The sequence below is a fragment of the Micropterus salmoides genome, unplaced genomic scaffold (assembly GCF_014851395.1).
Source record: "Micropterus salmoides isolate LMB-PRFRI ecotype aquatic unplaced genomic scaffold, ASM1485139v1 Ms_hic_scaffold_5, whole genome shotgun sequence".
Taxonomy (NCBI): Eukaryota; Metazoa; Chordata; class Actinopteri; order Centrarchiformes; family Centrarchidae; genus Micropterus; species Micropterus salmoides.
In genome coordinates, this window is record NW_024044237.1 from 32,888,033 (window position 1) to 32,914,769 (window position 26,737).

The following is a 26,737-nucleotide window of genomic DNA, read 5'->3' on the forward strand; positions in this document are numbered from 1 at the left end:
TGCTTACAAAATTCCAGTAATGGGGGTCAGTTCCATGTTTATTTATGAATTAGTTTTTTGCCTTGCTAGCGCCTTGGCTCTATGGACGTTAATGTCGGCCTGTTAGTCTCCCTGTCGGTCCACCACTTTGATCCAGACTGAAATATCTGCTATTTGATGGATTGCCGTGACATGTAGTAATGAGTTGTGATAACTTTGGTGATCCTTTGGCTTTTAATCCGGCGCCTTCTTCAGGTTAAAATTTCATTATGTCCTTTGGTAATACAATACTGTACTGCAAAACTAGTGGCATTCCCGTCCGCTTGTACAGTGAACACAGTCAAAATGTTACCTGCTTAGCATCACTGATTTAATACCATAATGCCTGTTTTTACTTGTACATTTTATAATAATAATAAAAATAGTAGCAGCGGGAGTCGAGCAGGAACATGTGGGTAGCATGCGGCCCACAACCACAGATCCAGAATCCACAGCTCTGGAGGCATAAACACCCAAACAAAACGACAGAAGGAGAGAGAAGAAGGATGAGAAAGCACAAAACCACGGGAGACTGAAGAAGTCGAGTTTGTCAGTCATTAATGGGATAAGAATGCATATAGATGGAGTGGGAGAGAGGAGCTCATTGCATCATGGGAAGTCTCACGGCAGCGACTCTAGTGAAGTGTCTCTTCTCAATTTTAAATTTATTTGCATGTAAATGCATCCGCAGACAGCAAAGCTATTTTCATACTACCGAATTTTATTATGCACCACAACAAACAAGTGAGTGTGCTCAGTGAAGCTTTTATCACTGCAGAGGTGCAGCGCTGCCTCCTGCATGCTCTCAATAATACCTGTGATTGTGTGGGAGTATGAGTATACATCACATGCCAGCAGAATACATGAGTGTAGCAGCCGTTGTTGAATATTGTGCTTTGCCCAGCAGTATTTAAAGTATTCCCTGAAGGAAGGTCACAGCGTTTGAGCTTCGGGTTGGCGATTTCATAAAGCACCGAGGGTATAGAGCTTCATTCCCTGCGGAGTTTGCCTCGCGGTGCCTGCGCTACATCGACCGTGCTGATACTGTAAAATCCTCAGTGAATCAAACTATGCTATCTCTCTTCAAATATCCACCATAAATCACACCAGTAGTCATACCCAGTGATGTAAAATAGATTAAAAGACAAACAACAGGCGCCTCGGATGTCTCGAGGTTTTCACTTGTTCCTCTGCCAACACTTCAGTATCTTCCCATGATAAGCCAAAGCCAGAGCAGCCCTCATCTCCCTCTCCTCTCTCTGTGCTGTCATTGATCCATGTGAGGAATTTTACAGGTCCGTCCCTCCAAAATAAATCATTCCTGTTCGTATTTTTCATCATCCCAGCCACAGGGAATCAAACACAAACCTCAGGCAGGGACAGAAAGCAAACCAGTGTCGCCCGGAGAACAACCTGCGGGGCTTCATGCTCAGCAACCTGTCTAAACTATACTTCTTTATATAGAAAGCAGAAAATAAAAACTCCAAGAAAGAAACAAATAGAGAAATGCTCATCACCCTGCAGCAATTCAAGAAGCTGGAGCCAATCAGATTGGTATCAATAATGCATCACAGCTTTCAGGGTCCGATGGGGTGATGCTTGGAAATTTGCTAAATACACATTCCATCTGTATATTTAATAGAGAAGATATGAGGAGCCTTCCGTTACGTAAAGAAAACATGGATAGATAAAAAAAAAAAGCTGCTGGCTTGTTAGTGGGAATGCTGAGCATGCAGAAACACTAAGAGGCTCCCGCTGGTGTTGATGAACTGACACTGAGCACTGTGTGGTGTTGTACATCAGCAACATGGGGATCTGACAGTGAATGCAGATTGTATTTGAAACAAAAATACAGCCGTATTCATGTTCTTAATGCGTACAGTCTCCATCCAGGTTCAATGTAAAAAAACTAAAGTTACCTTAGTTGCTGGCACTGAGTTGTTTTGAGTTTATTATTTGAATCTATTGCTCAACTTTTACTTCAAGGCTTGTGTTATTATACATAGAAATTTAATCTACTGTTGAATCACAGTATACATTCCAGATTTTGTTATCTCTTTGTACTCATCACAAGGATTGCTATAGTGATTTCATGGTTAGACCAGTCCAAACAAAAAAACCAAAGTGCCAAGTTGACGATTGTAGGTTTAAACTTGGTTATGTAAACGTTGTCCCTGAAGATATCTAAGGGACTACATTTCAACATAAACAAGAAACAATAATTTATGTAAAATGTATGTGACCTTAACATCAAAAAACAGTCAAACTGCTTCCAGGGTATAACAACACTAGAAAATAAATTGTTATATTAATTATGTTGTTCAATTCTGTCAAACACACAAACACCACAAGGCGCACAATCACACAACAACGAAGTCTTTAATGCCAACTGAATGGAAGCAGATGATGATAAGTAAGAATGTATGTAAACTCTGAGTTTGCTTAATGTCTATGAAGATTTTTGACTTTGTTTTTTTTCCTAAATCCAAAGGTGACTGCTCCATTTCACTTTAATAAAGAAAAGTGCATTAGAACTACCTCAAAGGAATCCAGGCAGAAATTTATTGAAGTTGAAGCTAACAATATTACCTGAGAGATACCTCTCAGGTAATATTGTAATAGATTATTGGATTGAATCCATTTTTATCAAACATGAATAGAACTCGAAGTTTTCCTTCCCCTTCCCTCACACTGTCCTAGAAGCTCTTTATGATTAAAAGAAATAAGATCAAACCTAAAAGGAATAGACAAAACAGTTTATAGAAAGTCAAGGATAATTCCTGAGCCTTACATAGCTGATAAGAAGTCAGTCAATTTAGTCGTAACTTGAATGGGGACTTCTTCTTTCTTTGGTAAATTAAAAGGTTTTGTATAAATGCAGATTCTGAGCATTATTAACGTGTTGCTAACTGACCCTCACTTTCCTTCTTTCAGGTGATTGATGGAGAGCTGCAGTTCAGGTTCAGCTGTGGAAACAACTCCCCTGGTTCCTTACTGATTAAATCTGATCCAGTGTCAGACGGCAAGTGGCACAACGTCCTGCTGGAGGTCGACTCCACCGCCCTGAGACTGACCCTGGACCGGCAGCATCCAGCCTTCACCACCTTGACCGAGCCGTGCCGGATGATGCGCGCCCATGGTGCTTTGCTCTTCTCTTCTTTAGCTCAGGACTCTGCTCAGGAGGTCCAACAGCGCCCATATAATTTCATTGGCTGCCTAGAGGGCCTGGAGCTCAATGGGGAGCCAATTAGGGTGGGTGACACAGCGGAGTGGGCCGGGCTGGGGAGCAGGAGGGTGTTTGGCGTGTACCAGTGCTGCAGCAAGGCAGGAGCCTGTGTCAACAACCCCTGTCAGAACAAAGGAGTCTGTGAGGAGGACGCCAGCGGAGGTGAGTGCACTGAAGAGGTCATTTGACTCAAGTTTAAAGCCTCTGAAAACTTCAGATCTTACATATTTCTCTGTAGCATAAAATATGCATGAGCAAATAAGTAACAGTCGAAGTTAAACAAATACCTTAGGCATTATTTTTACTTCATCAGGGCTGTGGTTTGATGCGATTTGATTGACAGTTACCTAGCAACATGAGCAAACAGTTCCTAATTGAGTCCCGCCCACTTCAAACCAGAGAGAAAAGGTCAAACAGAAACACACATAGAAATCTCTGAAGGGAAATAGGCTAAACTATTCCAACTTTGTTCACAGTAAGAGGCTGAGTGGGAAAATAGGGTTTCACAGGCTTTAAGTTAATTTGCTGAATCTACTGCTTTGAAAACAAAACAATAACAAAGCTTTATGCAAAAGGAAAACATATCCACTAAAAATTTAGGACAGTCAGCTTCCAGCCTTCCTGACTCTGAACGTATACGTAATGTAAAGGTGTCTTCAGCAAAGGGAAATATCTTCAGGAAGACCATCCCAGCTTATTTCCATCACACCTTCTATATGTACTTTTTGCTACTATTAGGACATATAGACACACATACGCTAATTTAGTAAGAAACATTTATTAAAAGTTTAAATTAGATGTAAACCTACCACATAATAAATTACAGTTATATTAAACCTGCAGAAACATAATGTATAAAGCAGAGTTAAAACTGCAGTCATATGTGCAGGAATACAAATACTTTTTAAGACAACTCAAACAAATTTAGTTGATGTTTTGGTAGTGTCTGCTCCACAGTCGAGGGACTAAAAATGCAAACAAAAGACTTAAATTAGATCGATTTTAATCCTTGAAGGGCCAAGCTGACCAGTTTGAGATTTAGACTATAAATATCTGATTTCCTTCAATGATTTTTCCTACACCAACGTTCTGTACAAAGCAGCACTGGGGATCTCAAATACCTGAGACCAGATGTGGATTAACTGGCTGCTGAATTTCCTCCTGTTTTAGTAAAGTTTTGTCCAAAAAAAATGTGAGGCTTTTTAAAGATTTATAGAATCATATAGAATAACACCAGCCTGATCCAGCCCTTTATGTGATTGCTTGCTTTATTATTGCTTTAGGTTATCACTAATTGGCCAGATGCATCAGTTCTTGGCAAAAACACAAAAGATTTAAAAAAATGGTGTCTGAGAGGCTTGCAATTTCTTGGGGGGGGGTTTGAATTATGTATCACAAAAGAGGATGTCTGGCGGCTTACCTTATTCTTTACTTAGAATAGCATCTGATAAGCACACCAGCAATTTTACAGATAAAAGACCAGGAGCTTTAAAACAATATTATTCTCATGTGTCTTTGTGAGAGAGTGCAGGCAATATGTTCTTTTTCTAGTAAGGTGGATATGAAACCAAACATAAAGCTGTACAGCTGACGATACAGATCTCTGTGCTAGAGAACAGTGTAAACAAACAAACCCTATAGCTTTTATCAAAAAACTGCCATCTCTTTGGTATTTCCTTGCTGTGGGTTTACCTGTTAGGTCACTGAGCTGCATAAAATAAGAAAATGTCCACTATGCCCCCTGTGGACACAGGACACAAGGTTACAGCCAGGTATTACTTTTCTCGGGACTTTATTCATCATCATGCCAAATCACATTTCAGTTAAGCCTCAGGCACAAATTCTGGGGTGCGATGCCAACAACAAGAAGCAAATATTATTTCCCAAAAGATCTTTCCAGGTCAAGCAAATGTAATCAGACAGGCGGCAAAAACAATGAAGGCTGTGGATGCTCCTTTATTTTTACTGCAGAATATGAAGTCGATCCCCTACTGTTTTGTTTACTTCCTGAGTAAAAAGGGATGTCAAGTAAAAAGGTTTAACTTTTTTTCCCCTTCTTCTTTTGAGCAGTTTAGGCCTTTTAAGGTTTTGGTTTGTGTTAAAAACCACAAAAATATGTGTAACTCAAAGGTCCACGCTTTTGGAGCTTTAAGCCAGGAATTGGAGCTGTCTCAGGTGTCATCATTCGACTTGAGCATGGGCCTTTTGTAACGTGAAAACAAGTTGTCCTATATTCAATGTTTAGGGTCACATGATGACAACTGAGCCACTCCATTTGTTGGACATGATGGTGAGATGCAGTTGAAAGTGAAGAAGTGAAGCCTGACTCGATATATCAGACTTGTTTTTTCATAAACACGAAATGTAACCAGACAATTTAGAGCAGGAAGTGCTGTTGTCAAAGAATTCATACATAGTGGGACAAATTTACAATAACAAAAGGAAAAGGTCAGGACTCTGATTGACAATCTATGTCATGGTGTTTCTAAACTAAACAAACATATTATGACATTTCTGTACTGCAATTTTTACTTACATTAATGTTATACCAATGTCTCTGGTATATGGGTGGATACTGGATGTCTCTTTCTTTTTTTTTTTTATCTGTCTAGCTTCTGTTGAATACGCCGAAAGCCATTTAGTGGATGTTTTGAGCTGAGGCCAAGAACAATCGTTTGTGTTTTAATGTTAGAGGAAGTTAGGCATAACTTGCAGAGCTGGTGGTTTGATCCCTCAGGTCCCCCGTGTCAAAGTGTCCTTGGGCCAGACACTGAACTACAAATTGTCTATTTGGACCAAAGCATCTGCCAAATGACTGTACTATAATGACAGCAAATAAGCAGAAGGATCCCATGGACAGGTGCAATATCAGTGATGAAACTGTTAATAACCATTTTCATTCCAGCTACCACTGAAATGCTCCCTTTTGGAGACATTTTTGCTGCATTAACATCCGTTGGTCAAAATTATTTTACAGGAAAATTTAAAAAAAAAAGAGCTATGAAAATATGCTCGGGTGACTCATAACGGCAATAAAGCAATAATGTGCTTGTCTTAAAGTGTGAATATTGTCAACATGGGGATGTGTAATTTTAATACTAAAACATCTATGTGGTTTGCTTCAACTTTTAAACTAAAAAATCCACCTACGTTGCTCAACACCCAGGAAGTTACTGTGAAGGGCAGTGTACTTTTACAGTGTACAGTTGATGCTTTCTTTCACTTTCCAAACATTACCTTTAAAAACACACGAGAGAGCGAGTTATGTCTCTACCTCATACAACAGCTTCTGTCCTTGAAACACACCAGAATGCAATGCAACAAGTTCCTGTGGGTGTGCCTCGAGCCTCCACTTAAACCCACAATGGGCCAATTGAGGACCGTGACTTCGCTATTGGATCGATGTCAAACTTCATTTAAAACAAAGAAGATTTCACTTAAGATTGCAATCTGCCAAAAAACGTGACTTTTACTTTTGATGTTTTAGATCGGTGAAAGCATTTCTTAAAACAGACTCCTTTATGTCACATTACATTATTATTATTATCCACAGGAACAACAACAACTAAAACAGTGTTGAAGTTTTTAAGGGGTGATTTTTCCCTTTAAATATCAAACACACTCGCTCGTGTTTTCTCGCTACATCACTTTGACCTTTGCTTTGATTTTTTACTGCCTGTAGGGGGAACTGGCCGTGGCTTTGATCAGTCGCTCTTGTCAGACGTGTGGGTGTGTTTTATTTACTCTGCAGAGCCGCGCTGCAGGTGTGCAGGACTCTTCTACGGCGCCCGCTGCGAGCTGGCAGACAACCCATGTGCCTCCCAGCCATGTGCCCACGGCGAGGAGTGTGTACCCAAGGCTCCAGGTTACATGTGCAACTGCTCGCTGGACAATACCGAAGCAGGGTAAACCCGCACAAATTTTATTCATGCACTTTTTAACGAGTAATGCATTTGAAACATATTCTTTATATGCATGCAGTAGTTTTGTTACTGTTGAACTTCCTTCAAGAGCTGAAGGTGCTGTAAAAATTTTGATTAGTTTGGTTTCACCGGAGAGTTTTGGTGCCAAACATTCATTAAAACACCGTTTTAAAAGGTTTCACAGAAGATTCAAATCATGAGGTGACTTCTTTATAATCCAAATGTCTAAGATGTATAAAGATCTTCATTGTTCAAACTATCTCTTGAAGGGCCTAAAAACCTCGGCATCTGTAGTATCAGCCGTCCTCACTGCTGAAGTGATTTATTATCAGTCAACAAAATAATAATCAGTAGTTTATAGATTTATATTTTATAGAATTAATCTTTAAGTCATTTATCAATTAAAAATGCCAAAATATCATCATGTCCCGCTGTCCTCGCCATGTGATTGGTATAATTTGGGTTTTCTTAAAGGAAAACTATGGTTTATTACAAACTGGGGGGAGTGGCACTGTGCTGCTTCATGCTGGTTGGACATTAGTTCCACTCCATTTCTTCATGGCACGCAATTCATGCTGACTTGAAATGACAACTCCATGCAACACTTAAACAAAATATCACATGTACCAACAGCCTTGCAAACGATACAGACTGATAAAAACATATTTCAAGCAGCTTGTAGTGGCTGTTTGTCACAGCAGCTCCGCTACCTGCTGCTGATTGATTACAAGCTGTAGGAGAAACTTTCCCCGCTCTTGGACTGCAGCCACTGTGCTCATCAAGCGATTTCACAAACCCCATGTCTGACTTTGCACGCTGCTTCAACCCCAATCACTACTGCTCAGTCTCTGGCTCCAAATGACGTCAGGACTGCAGCACCCGTATCGGGGATATTTTGGCTTTTGTACAGTGGGAGGAAGTGGAGACGAGTGGTGCTACTCAATACCTTTATGGTAGAATTAAAACTTCAAAAATCAGTGAAAATCAGTACTTCATTCGATACTTTTTGTAGTCAGATCACAGCAAACAATGACTACTAGTATGGTTGTACGCAAGAAAAACACAGAAAGAAAGAGAAGAGCAAGCCTTTTTTCGCCCTTATGTGCCTGCACCATAGACTGTATGAAAAAAGGCCTGCATAACTGAGTCCTTGCGTGATTTTAACCGCCGCTCACCATTGGCTGTGATCTCAGGCATGTTCATCACTGTTGCAGGTTTATCACCACAAGATTGGCTTTTTGTCATTTTCTGGTATCATTTAACACTGCTCTGTACATTTGTACTTGCTCTTCACATCACGGCTGTGGCTCTGGAGGTAGAGCGGGTTGGCCGTTAATCGGAAGGTCAGCAGTTCAATCCCTGGCTCCCCCTGGTTGCGTGTCGAAGTGTCCTTGGGCAAGATACTGAACCCCGAATTGCCCCTGGCGGCTATTCCGCTAGTGTATGAATGAGTGTGAATGTTAGTTTCCGTTTGAGCACTTAGGCTCAGTGTATGAATGGTGAATGCAGATGTAGTGTAAAAGCGCTTTGAGTGGTCGAAAAGACTAGAAAGGCGCTATACAAGTACGGAGCATTTACATTTACATCACTTGTCACTGATCGATCGCTGCGTTCCATCACTTCAATTAAACGCTTTTGTGGCAGCTGATTTTACTCCAGGTGTAGTTGGTTTGATCGGCTGGACGTGCAGCCTCTCTTTTCCTCTTTTTGCTTCTTCAGACTGTTTAGTGTCTTAGTAACATGATAGCTCGTACACACTAGAGGATTTTCAAATCTTAACCAGTTTTAAAAACTCGGGATACCACAGACATAACGGGAATTTACCAATTTTTTTAATTTTTAACCTTAAGAACGCACACACCAGACGATTCAGTCAAGACGCACGATCACACATTTGGCGTTTATACTAAACAATCTACCTGTTTATATGCAGCATGTGTTCAGGAACAGACCCCTGCATTTTGGCAGATCTCCGAGCCCAATACACAATCTCAGAAGTTACACCCATAAAACGGGGAAAAAAATACGCTTTGGGCCTGTTACGCCGCCTGTATAGACAGCTGGATAGAGTGAAATATAAGCTTATCTGTACAGGCCATAAGAAGTAGTCAGACGAGGCAAGAAAGAAGAGCAGTCAGACAATCGGCTAGGCTGGAAACCAGAACTACGCCGAATGGTGCAACTATTACTCAAACTATCTATTGTACACATTCATCTCAGTTTACAGACCAGATGGAAAAACTGTTAACCGGTCTGACACAACCACATAATCATAATTAGATTCTCAGAGGTATTATTAAGATTCCAACAAGTAAATACCAAAACTAGCTCAACCTTCATTAGATGCAACATCACTTGCACTGACGTATGTTTGCGTTTCATTGCAAGGCCTTGAATATGCATGTATATGTGATTAGACACACAGTCCAACTGTAACACACACACACAAAGCGAACGTGTTTTTATTCATCACCTTACAACCAGCTAGTTGTATTCCCCTCACACAACCAACGGCTGTCAAAGGGAACAATCACATTTAAATAAAATTACAGCAGCATTTGCATATTCCTTCTTTCATTAAGACTTTGGAATTGCGTTGCTTCTCGCGGGTATTAAAAGCGGTTCATGTTCCAGGTGGGGTACTAATTAACTCAGTGAATGAAAAATGACCACCGGCGGATTGTAATTGCAGGACTGGGAGTTTGCTATGTGTTGTGTAAAACACACAGATAGATGTTTTATCATGCTGTGAAGGTTTTTGATGTTATCATGTGTGATCAGTCTGTGCAGTAGACAGCAGCACAATGTCCACTGTGTATTTTCATCGAATACCATCCACATGAACAAACTATCTTACCAATCAGCGTCCAATAATAAGAAAAATACAGAACTCAGCTCATCAAAAAACATTTCTTTTTCCAAAACAAACTCCTCGTCCAAGAAGAAAAAAGAATTAATGCTGTATTTTGCTCTGTAACTGCTAGAATATACTTTCAACGCGTGTAAGGGAATTCTACGCCTGGGAAATGAGTGGGTAAGGCTGAACACCAGGCAGTTTTATGTAAAACAAAATGATAGGTTCTGTTAGTATCGCAGCAGCGGCACTTAGCAATCAGAGCTCTGCCAGTAGGTCCTCTGGGTTGTGTATCGTGCCTGGGCAGGGAAGCTATGAGTATCACCGGCCAGATGTAACCTTCATTCCCGGGCCAAGGGTCTTTTATGCTGCTCTTAACTGTAACACTCTTGATCACACTCCATATTCAGACACACACCTTCTGACATATTCATATCAACCTTTATGAAAGTTGTTACACAAATACAGATTTGATTGATGTTTATTATTTGAAGTTGGAAAGTGGTGCATGTTTATTAGCAGAACCTTTTAATGTCAACTGTACTCATGTTACCACCTAACAAGCTAACATGTGGAATGTCTCATACTAAACATTAGTATGTTTACATGCTAAAGCCATCATGCATTCCTCTAAATCCAACTTCCTTTACTCTCCTACAGGTGCCATCAGGTAAAAAGTGTTGTATCTCCAATGATTGGTTATGTGGAAATCATGGAGATCAGTGCCAGCGTGCTTGGATTACTCTTCTTGGTTGGCGTCTTCGTTTGCATCAGGAAACGTTATGTTCAGCAGAAGAAGAAAAGGCCCGTCTGTGTCCAGGACTCCAATGGGTAAGAGCAAATGTTTCTGTCTAAAACGAAGGTTCGAGTCCCACTGTGACACATCGCGCCAATGTGTCCTTAAACATGACACTTAAGGTTAAAGTTGCTCCAGAGTAGGGCTGAACGATTAATTGTTTTCAAATCGAAATTGCGATTTGAAAGAACGCGATGAGCTAATCGTGAAGATGGCAATTGTAGTGTAATGTAGGTTAATTATACAGCGCATCTAACCCGCTTTAAACAGTAACACAGTTACAAATTCATTCCACTGTCATCCTTGTGTGGTGACACAGTGGGCACAGGGCGTGTACATTTTACAACAACAAACGAGGAAAACATGGGATAATGGCACCAGCTGTATCGACACAGGTGTGGGCATCAACTCACACTGTGAAAGTGTTTCAGCAGCAGAGCGTTTAGCCTACATGTTGTTAATGTGTTGTTAATTTGTCATTTTGTTTGCTTCGTGAGCCCGTTCCATTCCGCTCTCTGCAGGCTAACGTTACATATGCACATGGAGCATTTCAGAATAAGAGCGTTTTGCCTGTCTGATTTTGCTGACTTGTTCAGATTTTGCTTATTTGTTCAGTTGTTTTTGATTTTTGTGCTTCAAATATGATTAAGAAGGCTACGTAGTTAAATTGCTTCTTTTTTTCGCTGTTTTAACTGTGTTTATGATTTGGTTGATCTACGATCGGGAGTCTGCACAGGGTGTTTTATTTTGAAAATTGACCGGATTCTCCATGCCGTTCTGTGTCTGACTTCCTGGTTCATCTGGACACAGTGGTGCCTCGAACACCCTGTTGTGTACGCAAGCCCACTGCATTTTTCTGCCTTTTTAACACAGCTGTGTTTACACACTTGTCGCAGCTGATTGGGTAACACCTGTGTCACGCCCACCAAACAGAAGAAAACATACCTCGAAGCCCGTTGCGGAACGTTGCAAGGAAACATGTCATTCAATCCAAAAACATTGCAAACGGTTTTGAGATTGAACTCGCCCCTGCTCTGTTCTGCTTGGTCCGGCTTCCATCAATAATGGACTGGCAGAGAATGTGGAACTTTAGCAAAACTTAACAAATTTTTAACAAATGAAAAAATTCCTTTAACAAAACGAATCATAACCGCAACATCTGGCAATTAGAATTAGATTTTTTTCCCCCAAATAGTTCAGCCCTACTCCTAAGGCATGCGACCTCTGAGATAGAAGCTATTGTAAGACGCTTTGGATAAAAGCTAAAAAATGAGTGTAAATCAGTAAAAGTTCAAAATTCCACAAACAATTTAATCAGTCCAAGTTCTAAAAAACACACTATACAGTTTCAAATACAGTTTCAAACCTGTCACTGGTAAAACAAGGAAGTTTTGAATTTTTACAGTCGCACAAATAGCAGTATTACAGAAGCGATGTTAGAGGATGTTAGACTTTGGGTATCTGTAATTAATCCTTAAAGATATTAACTGAAAACAAAACATATCTTTTCACACCCACAGCTATTTCACGCCCTGTCTGTCCAAGAGCCTCAAAGCCAAAAACCAAGAAGTCAACCCTATTGAGATGAACACATTGGTCGGTCCCATCAACGACCTCGACCACACGCCATTCAGGTCACTTCGCCCATGCAGCCAGATCATTTCATCAGGAGGCGGGGTTTCCTCTCCAAAGACACAGGGACCGGTAGTGTGCAGTGTTGCCCCCAACCTCCCCACCAGACCGCCGTCCAGCTCAGACAATGACTCCATCAGGAAGAACCACTGGGATATGGACTACGAAGGTGTGTATTTGTGTGTGTTTGTATGATTTTAGGATGATGAGCACCGTGGTTTTGATAGATGCACACTTTCTTGTGTTTATTCTGGAAGGGTAATGCATACCAATGTTCACTTTTTCCATGAATATATTCACATGAGGTACACACAAATGCACAACTGTTCACTCAACTTATTATAGCTAAACCAATAAATCAGGCAGGCCATATATCAATTGATATATAACAAAACCGCAGTACATAAATGCTAAATACGTGTTTACGGTAATTTTGAAACTGTGCTGTCATTACATGTTTGTCCACCAGAGAGCACCGATAAGCTGAATAATGTGCTATGAAATATGTGCTATAAAATATGCTTATTTTTGCTGACTTGATAGTTGTGACGTGTGACACTTTAGTCGGACCCGTAGAGCGCGTGAGCTTAGAACAATGGCTGATCTCTTGCACCTCTAGTACCAGTAAGTACAAATCGCGGTCATAATTCTGAAAAAAATAAAAAATGCAAGGATCCTTGTCAAAGAAAGTGTGTTTGTTAGCAACAGTTTGCAGAGAAAATGGCGTCGTTTTGAAATATCATTAACCAAGTTTTCAAGTTTTCACTATAAAAACTAAATAGAAAATATCTGCCTCAAAATTTCAGTACTGGCCAAGTCATGGTTGTTACTTTACCATTTTACACGAATACTAACATGAAAATACTGTAGAAAAAAATAGTAGCTATCATACCTCTGTCTACAATTTGTTCCACTTTGTTCCAGCCATGAGTCGCTTATTATTATGGTATCACAGTGACAATCAGTCCCCTTAAATACCCCAGTAACTGAGATACAAGACAACTGTACTGTCTCATGTATTAAGGCGCCTTTGTTAGCAGTAAGTAGCAGAGTTAATTTCAAGTCAGCGTTAAAAAGAATCTAATTCCAACACTCCTTACAAAATCATATCTGTGAAATGTAAACTAAATCATCCCGGTGTTCTGTTACTGGCTACAAAGCCCCACAGTAATACAAAAGGTCAGGACAGGCTGAATGATTCAGTCATTCAAGGTCAGTGTAACAAGTATTTAATAGTCATGGGGAGTGGTGCATCATGGGAAACACCAGACAGCCTGTAAAGTCGTCTGTCAACACACGGCGCTGATTAAATTCTGAAAGACGAAACATTCTTAGACGAGGCCGACTGGACGATAACATCAGCAAATAAAGTGATTTCTCTGTTTCATCTCTCAGCATGTCTTTATTTCCCACTTTCTCTTTCTGTGATTGCTTCTCTCTCCAATCTTTCTCTCTCCTTGTCTTTCCTGTATGACTGTCTATATCCTACAGTACTCTCATTATACATTCTGTAATGCCCTCCCTTATTCACAGTCCTATTTTGCACCCTCTCTAAATATCTCTTGTTTCTCCTTTTGTTTTCTCTCCCTCTATTTTCTCCTTTACAATAGTGAAGAGGCGGGGGCGAGAAGTACAGTCTATTTTTCTCACCTTTTTTCAAAATCCCTCTCACTGGGCCTCATCAAGAACCCCCCCTCGGTGTAAATATGATGAATTGATCCCACAAAATGTATCAAAATTAAGTTTATAAATGCGCCTTAATTTGAAATTTTATAAATTACTGTGAAATAACATTCAGTCTCATTTTATATATAATTAGCCCCTTGTATATGTGAGTTCCGCACATTCTCACCGCACGTTCCTATTTTATTAGTGTCTGATGGGAAATGGTGTATGCATGGTTTGCAGAACTTCAACCTCCTGAAACAAAACCACAAACAGGAAGTTTTAAATATCAATTTGGGGAGGGGGGGGATTTGCGTTCCATCAAAATGGAAATGATTAATTTACGAAAAGTTTCTGAATCGGATGTGGAACATTTGTACAAGCAAACCTCAAAGAAAAAGGTAAGAAGGCTTTAGGAAAAAATATTCTCACTCTCTGCCCATCTTTCTTTTTCACCTTTCTTTCTGTTGCGTTCCTCTTTTTGTCGTTCTCCACCTTTCTTCCTTCATGTAAAACTCCCTCTGCTCTATTATTTCATCCTCCTTTCTTCTATCACACCCACTCAAGTTCTTTCTCCTTTTGTTCTTCTGTCATGCTCTCTCTCGGTCCTCCTTTCGTGTGCAGCATTTTTTTTTTCATATAACAAATCAATACACCTTAGCTGTGACTCATACACCCATGTTCAAGACAGATCAGGCGCTCTTCATACCATCGCTCCGCAGGCAACGCCCACCTGACAGGTCATTCATCTGCTTGACCTTATCACAGAGAATAAAAGGACATATACCTGAAGTTCTTCGCTTGTTATCCGGCTCGTTGTTAATGGGGACTGTGGCTGAATCTATTTACTTTTACTCATTTATCCAAAGCGACTTACAATTGCTAGACAAGTCAGAGGTCGCACGCCTCTGGAGCAACTAGGGGTTAAGTGTGTTGCTCAGGGACACAATGGTGGATGTGTAACAGTGGGGAATTGAACCCGGGTCTCTCACACCAAAGGCACGTGTCTTATCTACCAATCCTCTACACTCGATACACGTGATTCCTGTGTCTGAGATGCCTGAAATTGGTAAAGATTCCCGAGATATAGTCAGTATAAAAGAACTGCAGGCTGAAAAAGATAGTGCCTTCACCTTCTATCGCCATCATTATTATTATTATTAAATTGGTGAGCGCCCTATCAAACTGTCACTCATTACAAAGTGATGTACGGTTATCAAAAGACAGACAGCTTTGTTCAAAAACTGAAGAGGGGTTTCCTCACCAACCACATGATGTTATTTTCACATTGCTGCACTTAGAAAATACTTTAAAATAATGAGAAATTTTAAAGGCTAAGATTGGTGGGGGTTTTTTTGTCTTTTGTCTTATTGTCAAAATAAATCCTTTCTGACTTCCCTATTCTGACCCAAAGTCCACTGGCTTACCTCTATACCTCTAGAGGAATCAAATCAAAAATCAAATGCAGCAGAATTTCGGCTCTCAAATCAGATTTTTGCTTTGCCCTTGGTCAGCTCCTCTTAAAATGTTCAGTGATTTGCAAACCTTCATGTTTAGAAAAGAGAAATGTCATTAACAAATCATGAATTTAATTTTCTATTCTAAGTTCATATTTTGGGATTTTTACTAGAGCGTACAATGTTTAAGGGAAATGCTGGCGAATTTAAATCCACGTTTGCTGAACCAGTTGTTAAATCTTTCCGGCTCACCAGCCAACCAAAACCGAAATGAACCCCCTTGCTTCAGGCACAAACGCATACTGTGGTGAAATTTGTCACTAATTATGATTATATTTCCCCTTTTACGCACGGTTTCACTGATTAATTGAAGGGAGAGGCCCAGAGGCTGCAAACATCACTTTACAGGTATAATGCAAACACCTTAACAAAGACAAATATATTTGCCTAGAATACTATTTTATTTTATTATTTCAGGGCATTATGTTCCCGCTTGGAGCTCCTGGTAAAAAAGCCCCTTCTAAGTGGAGCCCAGTTTGGTGTAAAAGTCTTCAAGTGAACAAAATAATTATGCCATTTATTATCAATACTGTAGCCTGCAGCAGTGAGCTGACAGAGTCCTTTGTTCTCAGTAGCTTTAGAAAAAGAGCAGCTCTGTAAAGTTTGAATCTGAGCTGAATGCTCTGTTAGATGTCTATTGTTTAAGCCTCATTAGCTTCAGCTGAACTTGCATTTTTTCCACAAAAAGAGAGCTGTAGATTTTGTCCCTCATCTTTAACTGTTGAGTCACAAATGGAAGGGACATGGGTATCCAACCATGTCTCCTAGAAATTACATTCATGTAGTACTAAATTGTGTTGTCAAATAGATTTCGGAGAAAACAAAATTGCAGCCTGGATTATTTTCGCTAGAATGTTTTTTCCTCTCTAGGAAGTGTACTAAGTGTACAAATCATAGGACTTCAACTCTGGGGACTGGAAAAAAAATAAACACATCCTCATGTCACTCTAACAAGTGCTGTGAGTACCTGCACATTCACACTGTTTAGGTCACTTTGTCCGGCAGTCTGAACAAAGCCATATTGTCAGTGAATGTTTTGTAGTTACGCTCAGTAGTAACAATGATAAAAGAAAACGTAATCCAGGCGGCATCAAGTTTCTTTCAAGATATATTTATATTATTATATAAACATAATTTTAACCATATAGACTGGAGAAGAGGATTGATTACAGCAGTCATGTGTGACGAGTGCATTAAACAGATTCTGTCCTTTAAGTTAACACAGTACTTCTGCCATTTATCAACTCTGTTCCAGCCCCAAACAGTGATCTGAGACTTAGTCCTCTGTTCTGTCCAGCTTAAGAACTATTTATTGAACTGTGCAAGGTGTGGAAATAACAAGCAAAGGTTTTGAGTCTGAGCTGAATCCCTTTGATGTTGATTAAGTCTACAGAGAGAGAGATTTAAAGATGCTGTCAGTTTTTTTTTATCTCTTTCGACTGGAAACATCATTGTGCAAATACTTTCACGTTGTCTTTGTCAGGCCTCTCTTCTTTCTTTTGAGCTACCTGTCTCTTCTTTTGACCTCTTCCTTTCACTGTCTCTCTCTCTCTACTCATAAATGTTTACCCTGCTTTTTTCATGTTGTCATTTTTCACCCCTTCATTTTGTCATCTTTTACTCTATTGATTTGCCTGTTCCTCCACCATCTCTCAGCCTCTTTTTCTTTCCCTCCCTCTGAGTAGCTTTCTCTCCGGTTTCTCATCTTGTTTCCAGTCTCTCCTTGTAACTCCCTCTGCTACTTTATCTAATCTTCTCTCTCTGTCTCACAATACAATCAGCTGGCAGTCTGCTTAGTATTCTCAGTAACCAAAGTGACAGCAGGAGGCTTTTTTAATGTCATTTTGTTTGAACAAACTGTATAATGCGTCTGCCTTGTTAGTTTGAGATTTTGGGGATGTAGGGCAGGAATTTGAAGTGGTAATCCTCAAGAATGTCTATTTTGTTTTAAGATTTTGCCTCAAATCTTTTCTGCTAAGTGCTCATCGCTGCAGGGTGCTTCCTGTGAGTCAAACAGTGGCAGCTGAGCGAATAGGCGATATGATACCAGAGCATCTATACCGATACAAAAAGATACTTAATTTAATATCTTACAATATTTTTACGATTATAAATGTTAAAACACACACAAAAAAGTTTTAAATCACTAACTATCTGACAAAGGAGATGCCACAGAATTTGCTAGAATTTTTAGCAGGTAAACAAAAGTATTAAAGAGGTGGTATTATGCTTTTTTGTGCATGTAATAGGTAGTGTTGGGCAAGCTACCTGGGAAATGTAGTGAGCTAAGCTACAGCAACGTAGCAAAAGTAGTTTAGTTACATCAAAGCTACTAAAATTAGTATAGGCCTAGTTTATATTGAACTAACTTCATTCCACAGTAGCGATAGAAGAAAGTCTAAAAACCTGCTGCAAACAGTGTGTGTGCACGCAAGAGAGAGCTAAATCAGACACACAGAAACTCTCCTACTTAGTTCCATATCATTGCAGCTAAAAGTATTTAAAAAGAGAGAGAGTTCATCTCATGGAAACGAGTTTCTGCCACTACATTTCAAAGTTTCCTCCCCACTAGAGAAAGAGCTGTCCAGGCTGGACCCTGATCCTTCTCTTAAGAGGTCTTACAATAACTATCACAATATAAAGTAAACTCAAACGTGCGTGCTCTGAACTGCCTGAAAACAGCTCGTTTGTAGTCTAGCCGTTTCATGTACAGCTGAAACGAAGCCGCGTTTACCGGCTTCTCATTGGCCCGCCCTTCTCTGCTTCTGATTGGCTAGTAGTCCTTAACTAGGAACTGCGCACGTGCAACTCCCAACAAAGATGTTGTAGAGGCAAGATGTATCACTCCATAGGTAAAACGAGGCCTTCAACACAGGGTGAAAAGAGGAGCTGTTAAGGGTGTTTTTTGAAAATGAAACCATGTAAACCTGTTCTGGTACAACTCCTAAATAAGATTTTGTACCTGAAAATGAGCATAATACCACCTCTTGAAGATTCAACACCCAGTTGTAGCTAAATTATTGTTAATAACATCAGTTGGTGATGTTTATTTATTTATAACTAGTACTCAACACTCCACAGTTACCTAGTTAGATATTGAGATTTCAGCTACTACTTTATAAACTCTGCAATTGTCAGTGATTTTTGTAAAAATACTATTAACCCAGTATCAGAGCCCTAACGGATTTTTAATGGATTCTTTAGGGCGATATATTTATTTTCACAAATACAGTTCCTCATGAACTCATAGAATAGAAACATATTTGATTAGGGTTGCTTAAATGTAGTTATTAAACAATCGTGAGCCAGATATGTACTGTGACATTTTACAGTTTGTCAGTGCTCTCAAGAGGAAGAACTATGTAACGGAGACAGCGTTTTCTAAAAGGACCTCAAACATATTTCTGGCATTTCAGTACTGCAATTTCTTGACAGATGGAAATACAGTACATCTGTGGAATGTATTGGGTTCTATTGTTGGACAAAATAGTTAATTTATGCAGATTTGACAAAGTAATGACTTGTGTAAGTGTGTGCGCTTGCGTGTCCTTGGACAGATGTTCTCAAACGTCTTACAGATGAGATAGTAAGCATGATTAAGCTTATTGCCACATGTGATGCCACATGTGATGCCATTCATTTGTTCCAGTCAATAAATTGTTTGATGTGTAAAATGTCCGAATAACACTCCAAAATAATCAGTTGGGGGGGAAAAAATGCCTACCACAGTTTCTCACTCTTTATTTTTGTCCAGTCAAAGTAGGGCTGAACGATTAATAGTTTTCAAATCGGAAGTGCGATTTGAAAGAACGCGATTAGCTAATCGTGAAGACAGTGATTAAAATGAAGGTTAATTAAACAGAGCATCTGACCCGTTTTAAACAGTCATGCAATTACAAATTCATTCCGTTGTCATCCTTGTGTGACAGACCTGCTCGCCAATCAAAAGCGCCATGCGCCTCATGTTATGGTCCTACTCACCATTCAGCGGGCACAGGGCGTGTACATTTTAAAACAACAAACGAAACTAGAGGATAACATGGGATAATGGCATCAGCTGAACAGACATGTTCCGTTCCGCTCTCTGCAGGCTTCCTACATGGAGCATTTCAGAATAAGAGTGTTTTGCCTGTCTGATTTTGCCGACTTGTTCAGATTTTGATAATTTGTTCAGTTGTCCTTGATTTTTGTGCTTCCACCATGGTTAAGTCAGCTAAATTGTTTCTTTTTTTGTTGTGTTTATTGTTGATATATACGACCGGGAGTCTGCACAGGGTGTCTGATTATGAAAATCGACCAGATTCTCTATGCCGTTCTGTGTCTGACTTCCTTCCTGGTACATGTGCTCTGTGCTGCTTGACAAGGCTTCCGTCAGAAATTGACTGGCAGTGAAATTGAACTTACATACTTAAAACAAACAAAACAAATCATAATCGCAATATCTGGCAGAAAAATCAGATTAGATTTTTTCCCCAAATGGTTTAGCCCTAAATCAAAGGTTCAAACAAGAGATAAGAAGCAAATTCTCACATTGAAGATTCTGAAACAAACAAACTTTGCTTGAATAATTAAAACCATTACTCACTATCGATCAAACGATTATCAAAACAGTTGCTGCAAATATTTCTGTCTACATGTACATTTATTCATTTACCTGCCGCTTTTATCCAAAGCGACTTACAATTGCTATATATGTTAGATGTTGCACACCTGTGGAGCAACTAGGGGTAAAGTGTCTTTCTCATGGACACAGTGGTGGATGTGTTATAGCCACTTGAGAATGACTGAGTTTATGTTCATGAATACAGGCAGGTATGTGTCAACGGGTTCAAGTACCAACGGCATGTTTACTACCTCCCTCACTGACGCATTGAACAATGCTGATTTTGACCACATCGGCAACTACAAATGATTCAGTGCACAAAGAACACTGTCATGTGTACAGATAACACTCTGAGGGAAGGGAAATAAGTGAAGTATGAATCACTGCAAGGTTGTCAACAAGCTTTGTCCTCCACGATCAAACATAGAAAAACAAATGTTCACCTGCCACACTCCTGTTGTCAAAACCGCAGAAGAAGATTTAAAAAGTATGCTGGGTTAAACTTCTTATTCAGGATTAGCACGTCGAAAAGGGCAGGTTTTATCATCAAATAATTGTTTCAAGGTTGGGGACTTGAAATTAGTTTCAGAAAAATATTAAAGTGATAAAGTGTGTTAAGTGCACACACTGGGATGTTGAAGAAGCTGGAGGAGCTTATCATCAAGGTTGCCCTTGAATTGTTAATGTTAGTTGATTGTAATTCAGTTGACCCAAGAGGAGAAGATTATCCTACTTCTGCAGTCATTAGAAGTCTGGATCAGTCATTTGTATAAAGTAAATGTGGTGACTTTATGAGCTTTCTTTAGACACATCCCCACCTCCTGTTAAACTAGTCAAACCCAAATCTCTTCAAATCCACAGTGAAGGATTTAAAATGCAAATAGTCTGAGCCTTCTTAACCCCCCCGCGCGTCTTGCTCAAATCCATCCTGGACATCCCACACAGCAACCTGCCCCAGTGTGTATTAGTATTAATCTTTCTGGGATAATAAGTGAATGATTAAAGTTGCTTGTTGAGTCGGAGAGCTGATCTGACTCTGTGGCAGCTTTTTAAAACCAAGTGGTGAACTTGCAGAAACACTTGCATACAAAAGTGTCGATTCTTTAAGCACGGGAAAATCTTACCTAAAATGCATTTTGTTGCTATTTGTAGATTATGAGGTTGTGCAAAGCAAATGTGAGTTTAGAATATAATTATCCAAAGAGCTAGACCAAATATTCTGCCAGGCCAATATACCAGCAGATTCTATATTATTGCAGATATATTGTATGAACAAATATGTGCCGATTTATTAAAGTTACATTAAATGTCCCACTTACTACATTTGTAGGATGATTTCCGCGTTGTGGAAAATACTGGATACTATTTGACAATAAAAATTGAATCAACTATAAAACGGGAGATATAATATGTGGAATATGCCAAAATGTGGATGCAAAAAAAAAAAAATCCCACAGCGTTTAAGATTAAGGAACAGGAAAAACTATGCTGCTATGTTTTGGTGTCATTTATTATGTACTGATCTCTGCGTCAGTATTTCAGTGTGGACGGGACTCAGAGGCTCCTCCGACTCAAGAACACACTGCCATATCTATAGACTGATTAAAGGTAGTGGACATAGTCATCGTGACGTCATCCATTGGTTTCCGGACTGCAGTTTTGAAGCCTCAAGTTTGGCAGTTGATTTTTTGCGACCAGCGGCATCGGACTACACGATATTTGGACGAGTCGGTGAAGCCAATAACTCCATGAGGAGCTAGCTTGGTTAGCAAGATGCATCTGTAATTCACATTAATTGTCATTTTAACCGGGGTGACAATTTTTGGTAGAGAACAACAGGCTTAAAACTAAATGTACTCACTAGAGAAAGCAAACAGACAACTCCTAATAAGCTTTTTCAACAGCGCTGGTTAAATTTACACAGTAACGACTTGATGGTAACGACTTAACAAGATAATCCCGCCCTGAAGCATCCTCTGCTTTATGGTCTATTTTCCTCTAAATGTGACCATAATGTACTAAATGAACATCATGTTGTATTAAACAAGATATAAAACTAGCGATTGAGACCATAAACCCATTATGAAAGTGTTTACTGAGGTAATAAATCAGGTGAGAAATAGGGTAATTTTGCTATTATTTCTAGTGGAGCCGGACATCTTTTTGCAACCAGAAGAGTCGCCCCCTGCTGGCCGTTCATTAGATTTCAGATTTAAGGAACCTCACTTCTCAAACCCTGGAGGCTCGGTCTTAATTATAAATGATAATAATATCAGCCAACATATAACAAATATCAATATCCATTTTGGCCTCAATAATCTAATCCAAATGTCTTTCATCTAAGTATTAGTTTATGTTTAATAAAAGCATCATAATTCCTAATAATGTGTGTACAATGCACTTGGGATCCTTCATAGCATTTGACGACCAACAGATAAACTAGTAGATCTAAAGAACGTATCAGGACAAATTATTCTGATGTTTTTTCTTACGGTCTTCTTTCCTCAGTTTATCCAGCTGACCCAGACTACTATGGCCGCCCAGCAGTTCAGGAGTTCCCTCAGTTTGACATCGTAGAAGACACCTACTCCACCTCCACCATGGACTCGCGGAGGAACTCTCGATTCGGTGGCTTCCCGTTCCCGCTAGATCGCTGTGACCGTCGCGCTCCCCTACCGCCCTGCTACAGCAACCAGAACCTGGACGACTTCCTGGGTCCCGACGGGCTTCCTCTTCCCAGCTCCCAGTGCCCCAACGAGTACACCGCCATCAGCTATTACCCAACGCAGCACACCCGCAGCCTCGATAACGTCTCGGGAGGATACAAGAGACTCAGCATGCGTCTGAGTGTGGCTATGCCATCGTATGCAGAGCAGGCCAGCCCGCCGCCGCCGGCGAACTCCGCTCAGCCTCAAACGCGGCAAGCAGGACAGAACCCGCGCAGCTATGACGAGTCGAGCATTGTGGAGAGCGATTATGGGAGCTGCGAGGAGGTGATGTTTTAAGTTTTGTTTTGAAGCCTTGTTCTTTCCGGTGATTATTCACTTTTAGTTTCATATGGGAACCTAAGCAGTACAAGTACACGCCACTATGTTCTACTACTCCATTCTAAGGCAGGTTTGTGTAAAAGTACACTTCTCAGATGGGACTCTTTGAAACTAATGAAGAGCAGCTCAGCAGTCTCTCACTGTGAGAGTCTTTTTTTTTTTTTTGCCCCTATTCTGACAGAGATGAAAGCACCATGTGAAACAAAAGTTCAGATGTCTTTCATTTGTTTGACTTGCACCAGACTAGACCGGGTAATTTCAAGAACCCCTCGGTTACCTCCGCGGAAGAGGTTCAGCAGAAGTTCATCCCTTTATCTGAGAGACGCCGCCGAGAGCGCTCGTTAACTTGTTATGGGTTGTCAAATCGTGAACAGTATTACTGCTTGACTGCTTCAAATTCAGAATAAAGCAAAACAAGACGTTTTTTAAGCTTCGACGTGGGACAACCGACTTCTAGAGGAGGAATATGCCAAACACCTGCGTAGCAAACACACATTTCACTTCTCACCCTTGTCTAAAAAGAAAACCATTCCAAAAACATCAATTTCAGATAATGGTATGTTTCAGATAATGGTATGTTTACTACACACCATATGATGTGATTGAACGTGAGAATGCAGACACGAGGAAAATACAGTTGCAACTTGGCATTCAGACAACAGAGTACATACAGAAAGGCCTTTGTGATTAAATCCGCTTTGGTGAGGACTGTTGCAATGTATGAAATGTAAATGACCAATGGGGTTTATCATAGCCACATTCTGCTGGATGTTCATGTTTAATATGAAATGCGTTTCACAACCCTGTCATAAAAGAACTGAATATCAGAAAAACACACAGGTTTAATGTGTGTCTAATGTTGGCCTACTATTTCATATTTAAAACGTATTAAAAAAGACGCAGGATAAATATTTCATTGAATTTTAATCTGCTTACTGTTGCTCTTGTTTATTGTTGTTGTTTGTTACAATGAAACGGGGCTGGATCCTCATTTAAAAAAAAAAAAAAAAAAAAAAAAGTGGGACAAGGTGATGTCAGTCGTGAAATAGATGTGCTTTAACTTTGAGTGTTACTGGTATCAATGCCGTTTCCATTACTGTAAAATTCTGTAGGTAAGCATCTCATCGTGGATTTTAATTAGTGTGAACTAGATTACAGTATTTTCTTTGGAGGAGACACTGCAGTGTTGCTGCCCTTGATGGTAAAGGGAACACTTAATGTTGAGTAGTTTTTGCAGCTGTAAAGAAATGTCTACACAGCCATTTTAAAATGGGAAATATGCAAGCCTCAAAGAAATGCTTGTTTTGGTCAAGAGGTTGTTAAATATTAAAAAGTAAGTTTTATACTGAATAGTAGAGACGATGTTTAGCCTGAACAGCATTTCCTAAATTCAGAGTTGTGATATCACATCAGAACTTCTTTTACAAGCATTTAGAGCACCAACTATTATATTATGTGTCAATAATCTGCTGATTCAGGTGGAGCTGGCAATTGTTTGGCATTTTTGCTTGAAAGAATGGGTTCTTAAACAATAGTTGTATTAATTTCTGCTCACCGACTATTCATTTCACCTTTAATCTTCAATCTTTTCAGAAAAATGTATTAAAATAATGAAAACTTAACATTATAACTACAACTTGCTCCCAAATTAATTTTTGAATGTTAAAAAAGTATTTGATTTTTCCATGTGAAGTGGAAAAATGTTTTTCAGTTGTATTGTTGATCCGGGATCAATTGAATTATCAGTTCAGCTCCAAAATAATTCATGGATTTCTCAGTGTTTTCTAATTAACTGCACTCACAAAAAGAAAACTTACTGTGAAAGCCAAGGATTTCCCCTTTTAGTAAACTGAACAAATAGTGTGACAGTCTCTGTGCTTTGTTTAGGTATAACATACTGTATGTGTTAGTATAGCTCAACACTACATGCATTATGTATAAGTGGACACAAGTGTAATGAAAACATGTTTCAATTTGGCCACTCAGCAGCCTGGTCCTCAGTCTATATTCAGACATGAAGAGCAAATCCATTCCAAAGCTTTAACAACCAACATCAGCAAGAGATTGTACTGTCCAAACACCACAAAACCTGGATCAGGTCGTTTGTGAATTCCAGTGAAGATTGACTGCCTCAAAGATCACATCTGAAAGACAAATCGGTTTATCCAGCTGTTTGGACAGTTTGTGTTTTGGGAAACGATGGAGAACGTGTACACAGTGTTTACTGCTGCTTCCTCCATGTAAACGTGTTGGGGATGCAGATGATGCTTGTACTTGGAGAAAGACATTTGTTGTAACATACAGGTGTTAACGAACATCAGGGTGGCTAGATAGGTCATCATTCTAGTTTCGTTCTTAACGTCCTAACTGCCAAATTTCTCCCTAAATCAAATTTTTGATTTCTGAAGAAGGACGACAAATAAATTAGGCTTTGGAAGCAAAATTCGGGATGCATTCAGAGAGACTTGGAGGATCACTTCAGTTTATCTGATGCACAGAGGCCAAATCTTGCTTACAAACAAACTATAGCTTTCTGATGTGTTTAACCCAGGTTGGCACAATTTAACAAACACACACGAACGTATTTAGCTAAATCTGGGAATGTGTCACTAAATCCTCTCAACAGTTCAACTGCCATTGTTGTTGTGTGCTGTGGGTAAATGTCCAATGTGTCTATCACTGGTGGTTAAACTGTGAAATATATTTTTTTTCAGTCCTTTGTAGAAATAATCTGCAGGTATTGTGTTGTACATGCAGTCTGTATCTGTGTGTTGCTGTTGTAGGTTGTGCAGAATATGACTTTACTTGAATGTAAGTTACATTTGTTTTCATTCATAAAGTTTATTTTTGTATCAATGTGGGCCTCCCCATGTTTTGCTCTGTTGTTTCTCTGTGAGAGATTTTTATTAAGATGCCGTCTTTCCGTTTTTGTTTTTCAACATTGTAAAGAGTATATGAATAAAGATATTATCTTCTATGAACACTGAATGAAGATATATAAGACTACTTTCTGTTCTCAGCATCGGTCAAAACAGACATTACACACATACACACATCTGGGGGTTTTGTCAGAAGTGAAAAAATCTTTCCTTCTCCAGACAGGATTGGTGTTATCGGAGGATATGATGGGTAATTTGAATTTGCCCATGCACATCGATGATGTACGTCACCCAGACAGTAAAATCATTTTCCTAGGATTAGTCTTGAACACAGCAACTGAGAAATTTACTGTGCCACACAGTCAGAAGCCTGATCATTCAGGATTTCATCAGAAATAGTTTGTTTATTACTTAAATATGACATATTCAGGACGAGGTTTATTAAAAAGGTTCAGAGCTCCAGACTGCGACCAAAAAGGTAGCATATGCAACCAATTTTTGTGTGCGAGTACATGATGATCATTAGCCTGTTTCAGTGCCCAAATTTTAAATACATCCTCTAGAAATTATTGAAAGT

At 39.6% G+C, this 26,737-nt stretch overlaps 1 protein-coding gene across 1 annotated transcript in view; it reads left to right on the forward strand.

Moving 5' to 3' along the window:
* fat2 (FAT atypical cadherin 2) overlaps positions 1 to 26,269 on the forward strand; it is a 113,787-nt gene extending 87,518 nt beyond the window's left edge. Inside the window, 5 exon segments of the mRNA XM_038699096.1 lie at positions 2,953 to 3,406; positions 6,996 to 7,149; positions 10,682 to 10,852; positions 12,338 to 12,618; positions 22,743 to 26,269. Coding sequence (XP_038555024.1) covers positions 2,953 to 3,406; positions 6,996 to 7,149; positions 10,682 to 10,852; positions 12,338 to 12,618; positions 22,743 to 23,239 — 1,557 coding nt within the window. The 3' untranslated portion in view covers positions 23,240 to 26,269.
* Positions 26,270 to 26,737: the final 468 nt, after the last annotated feature.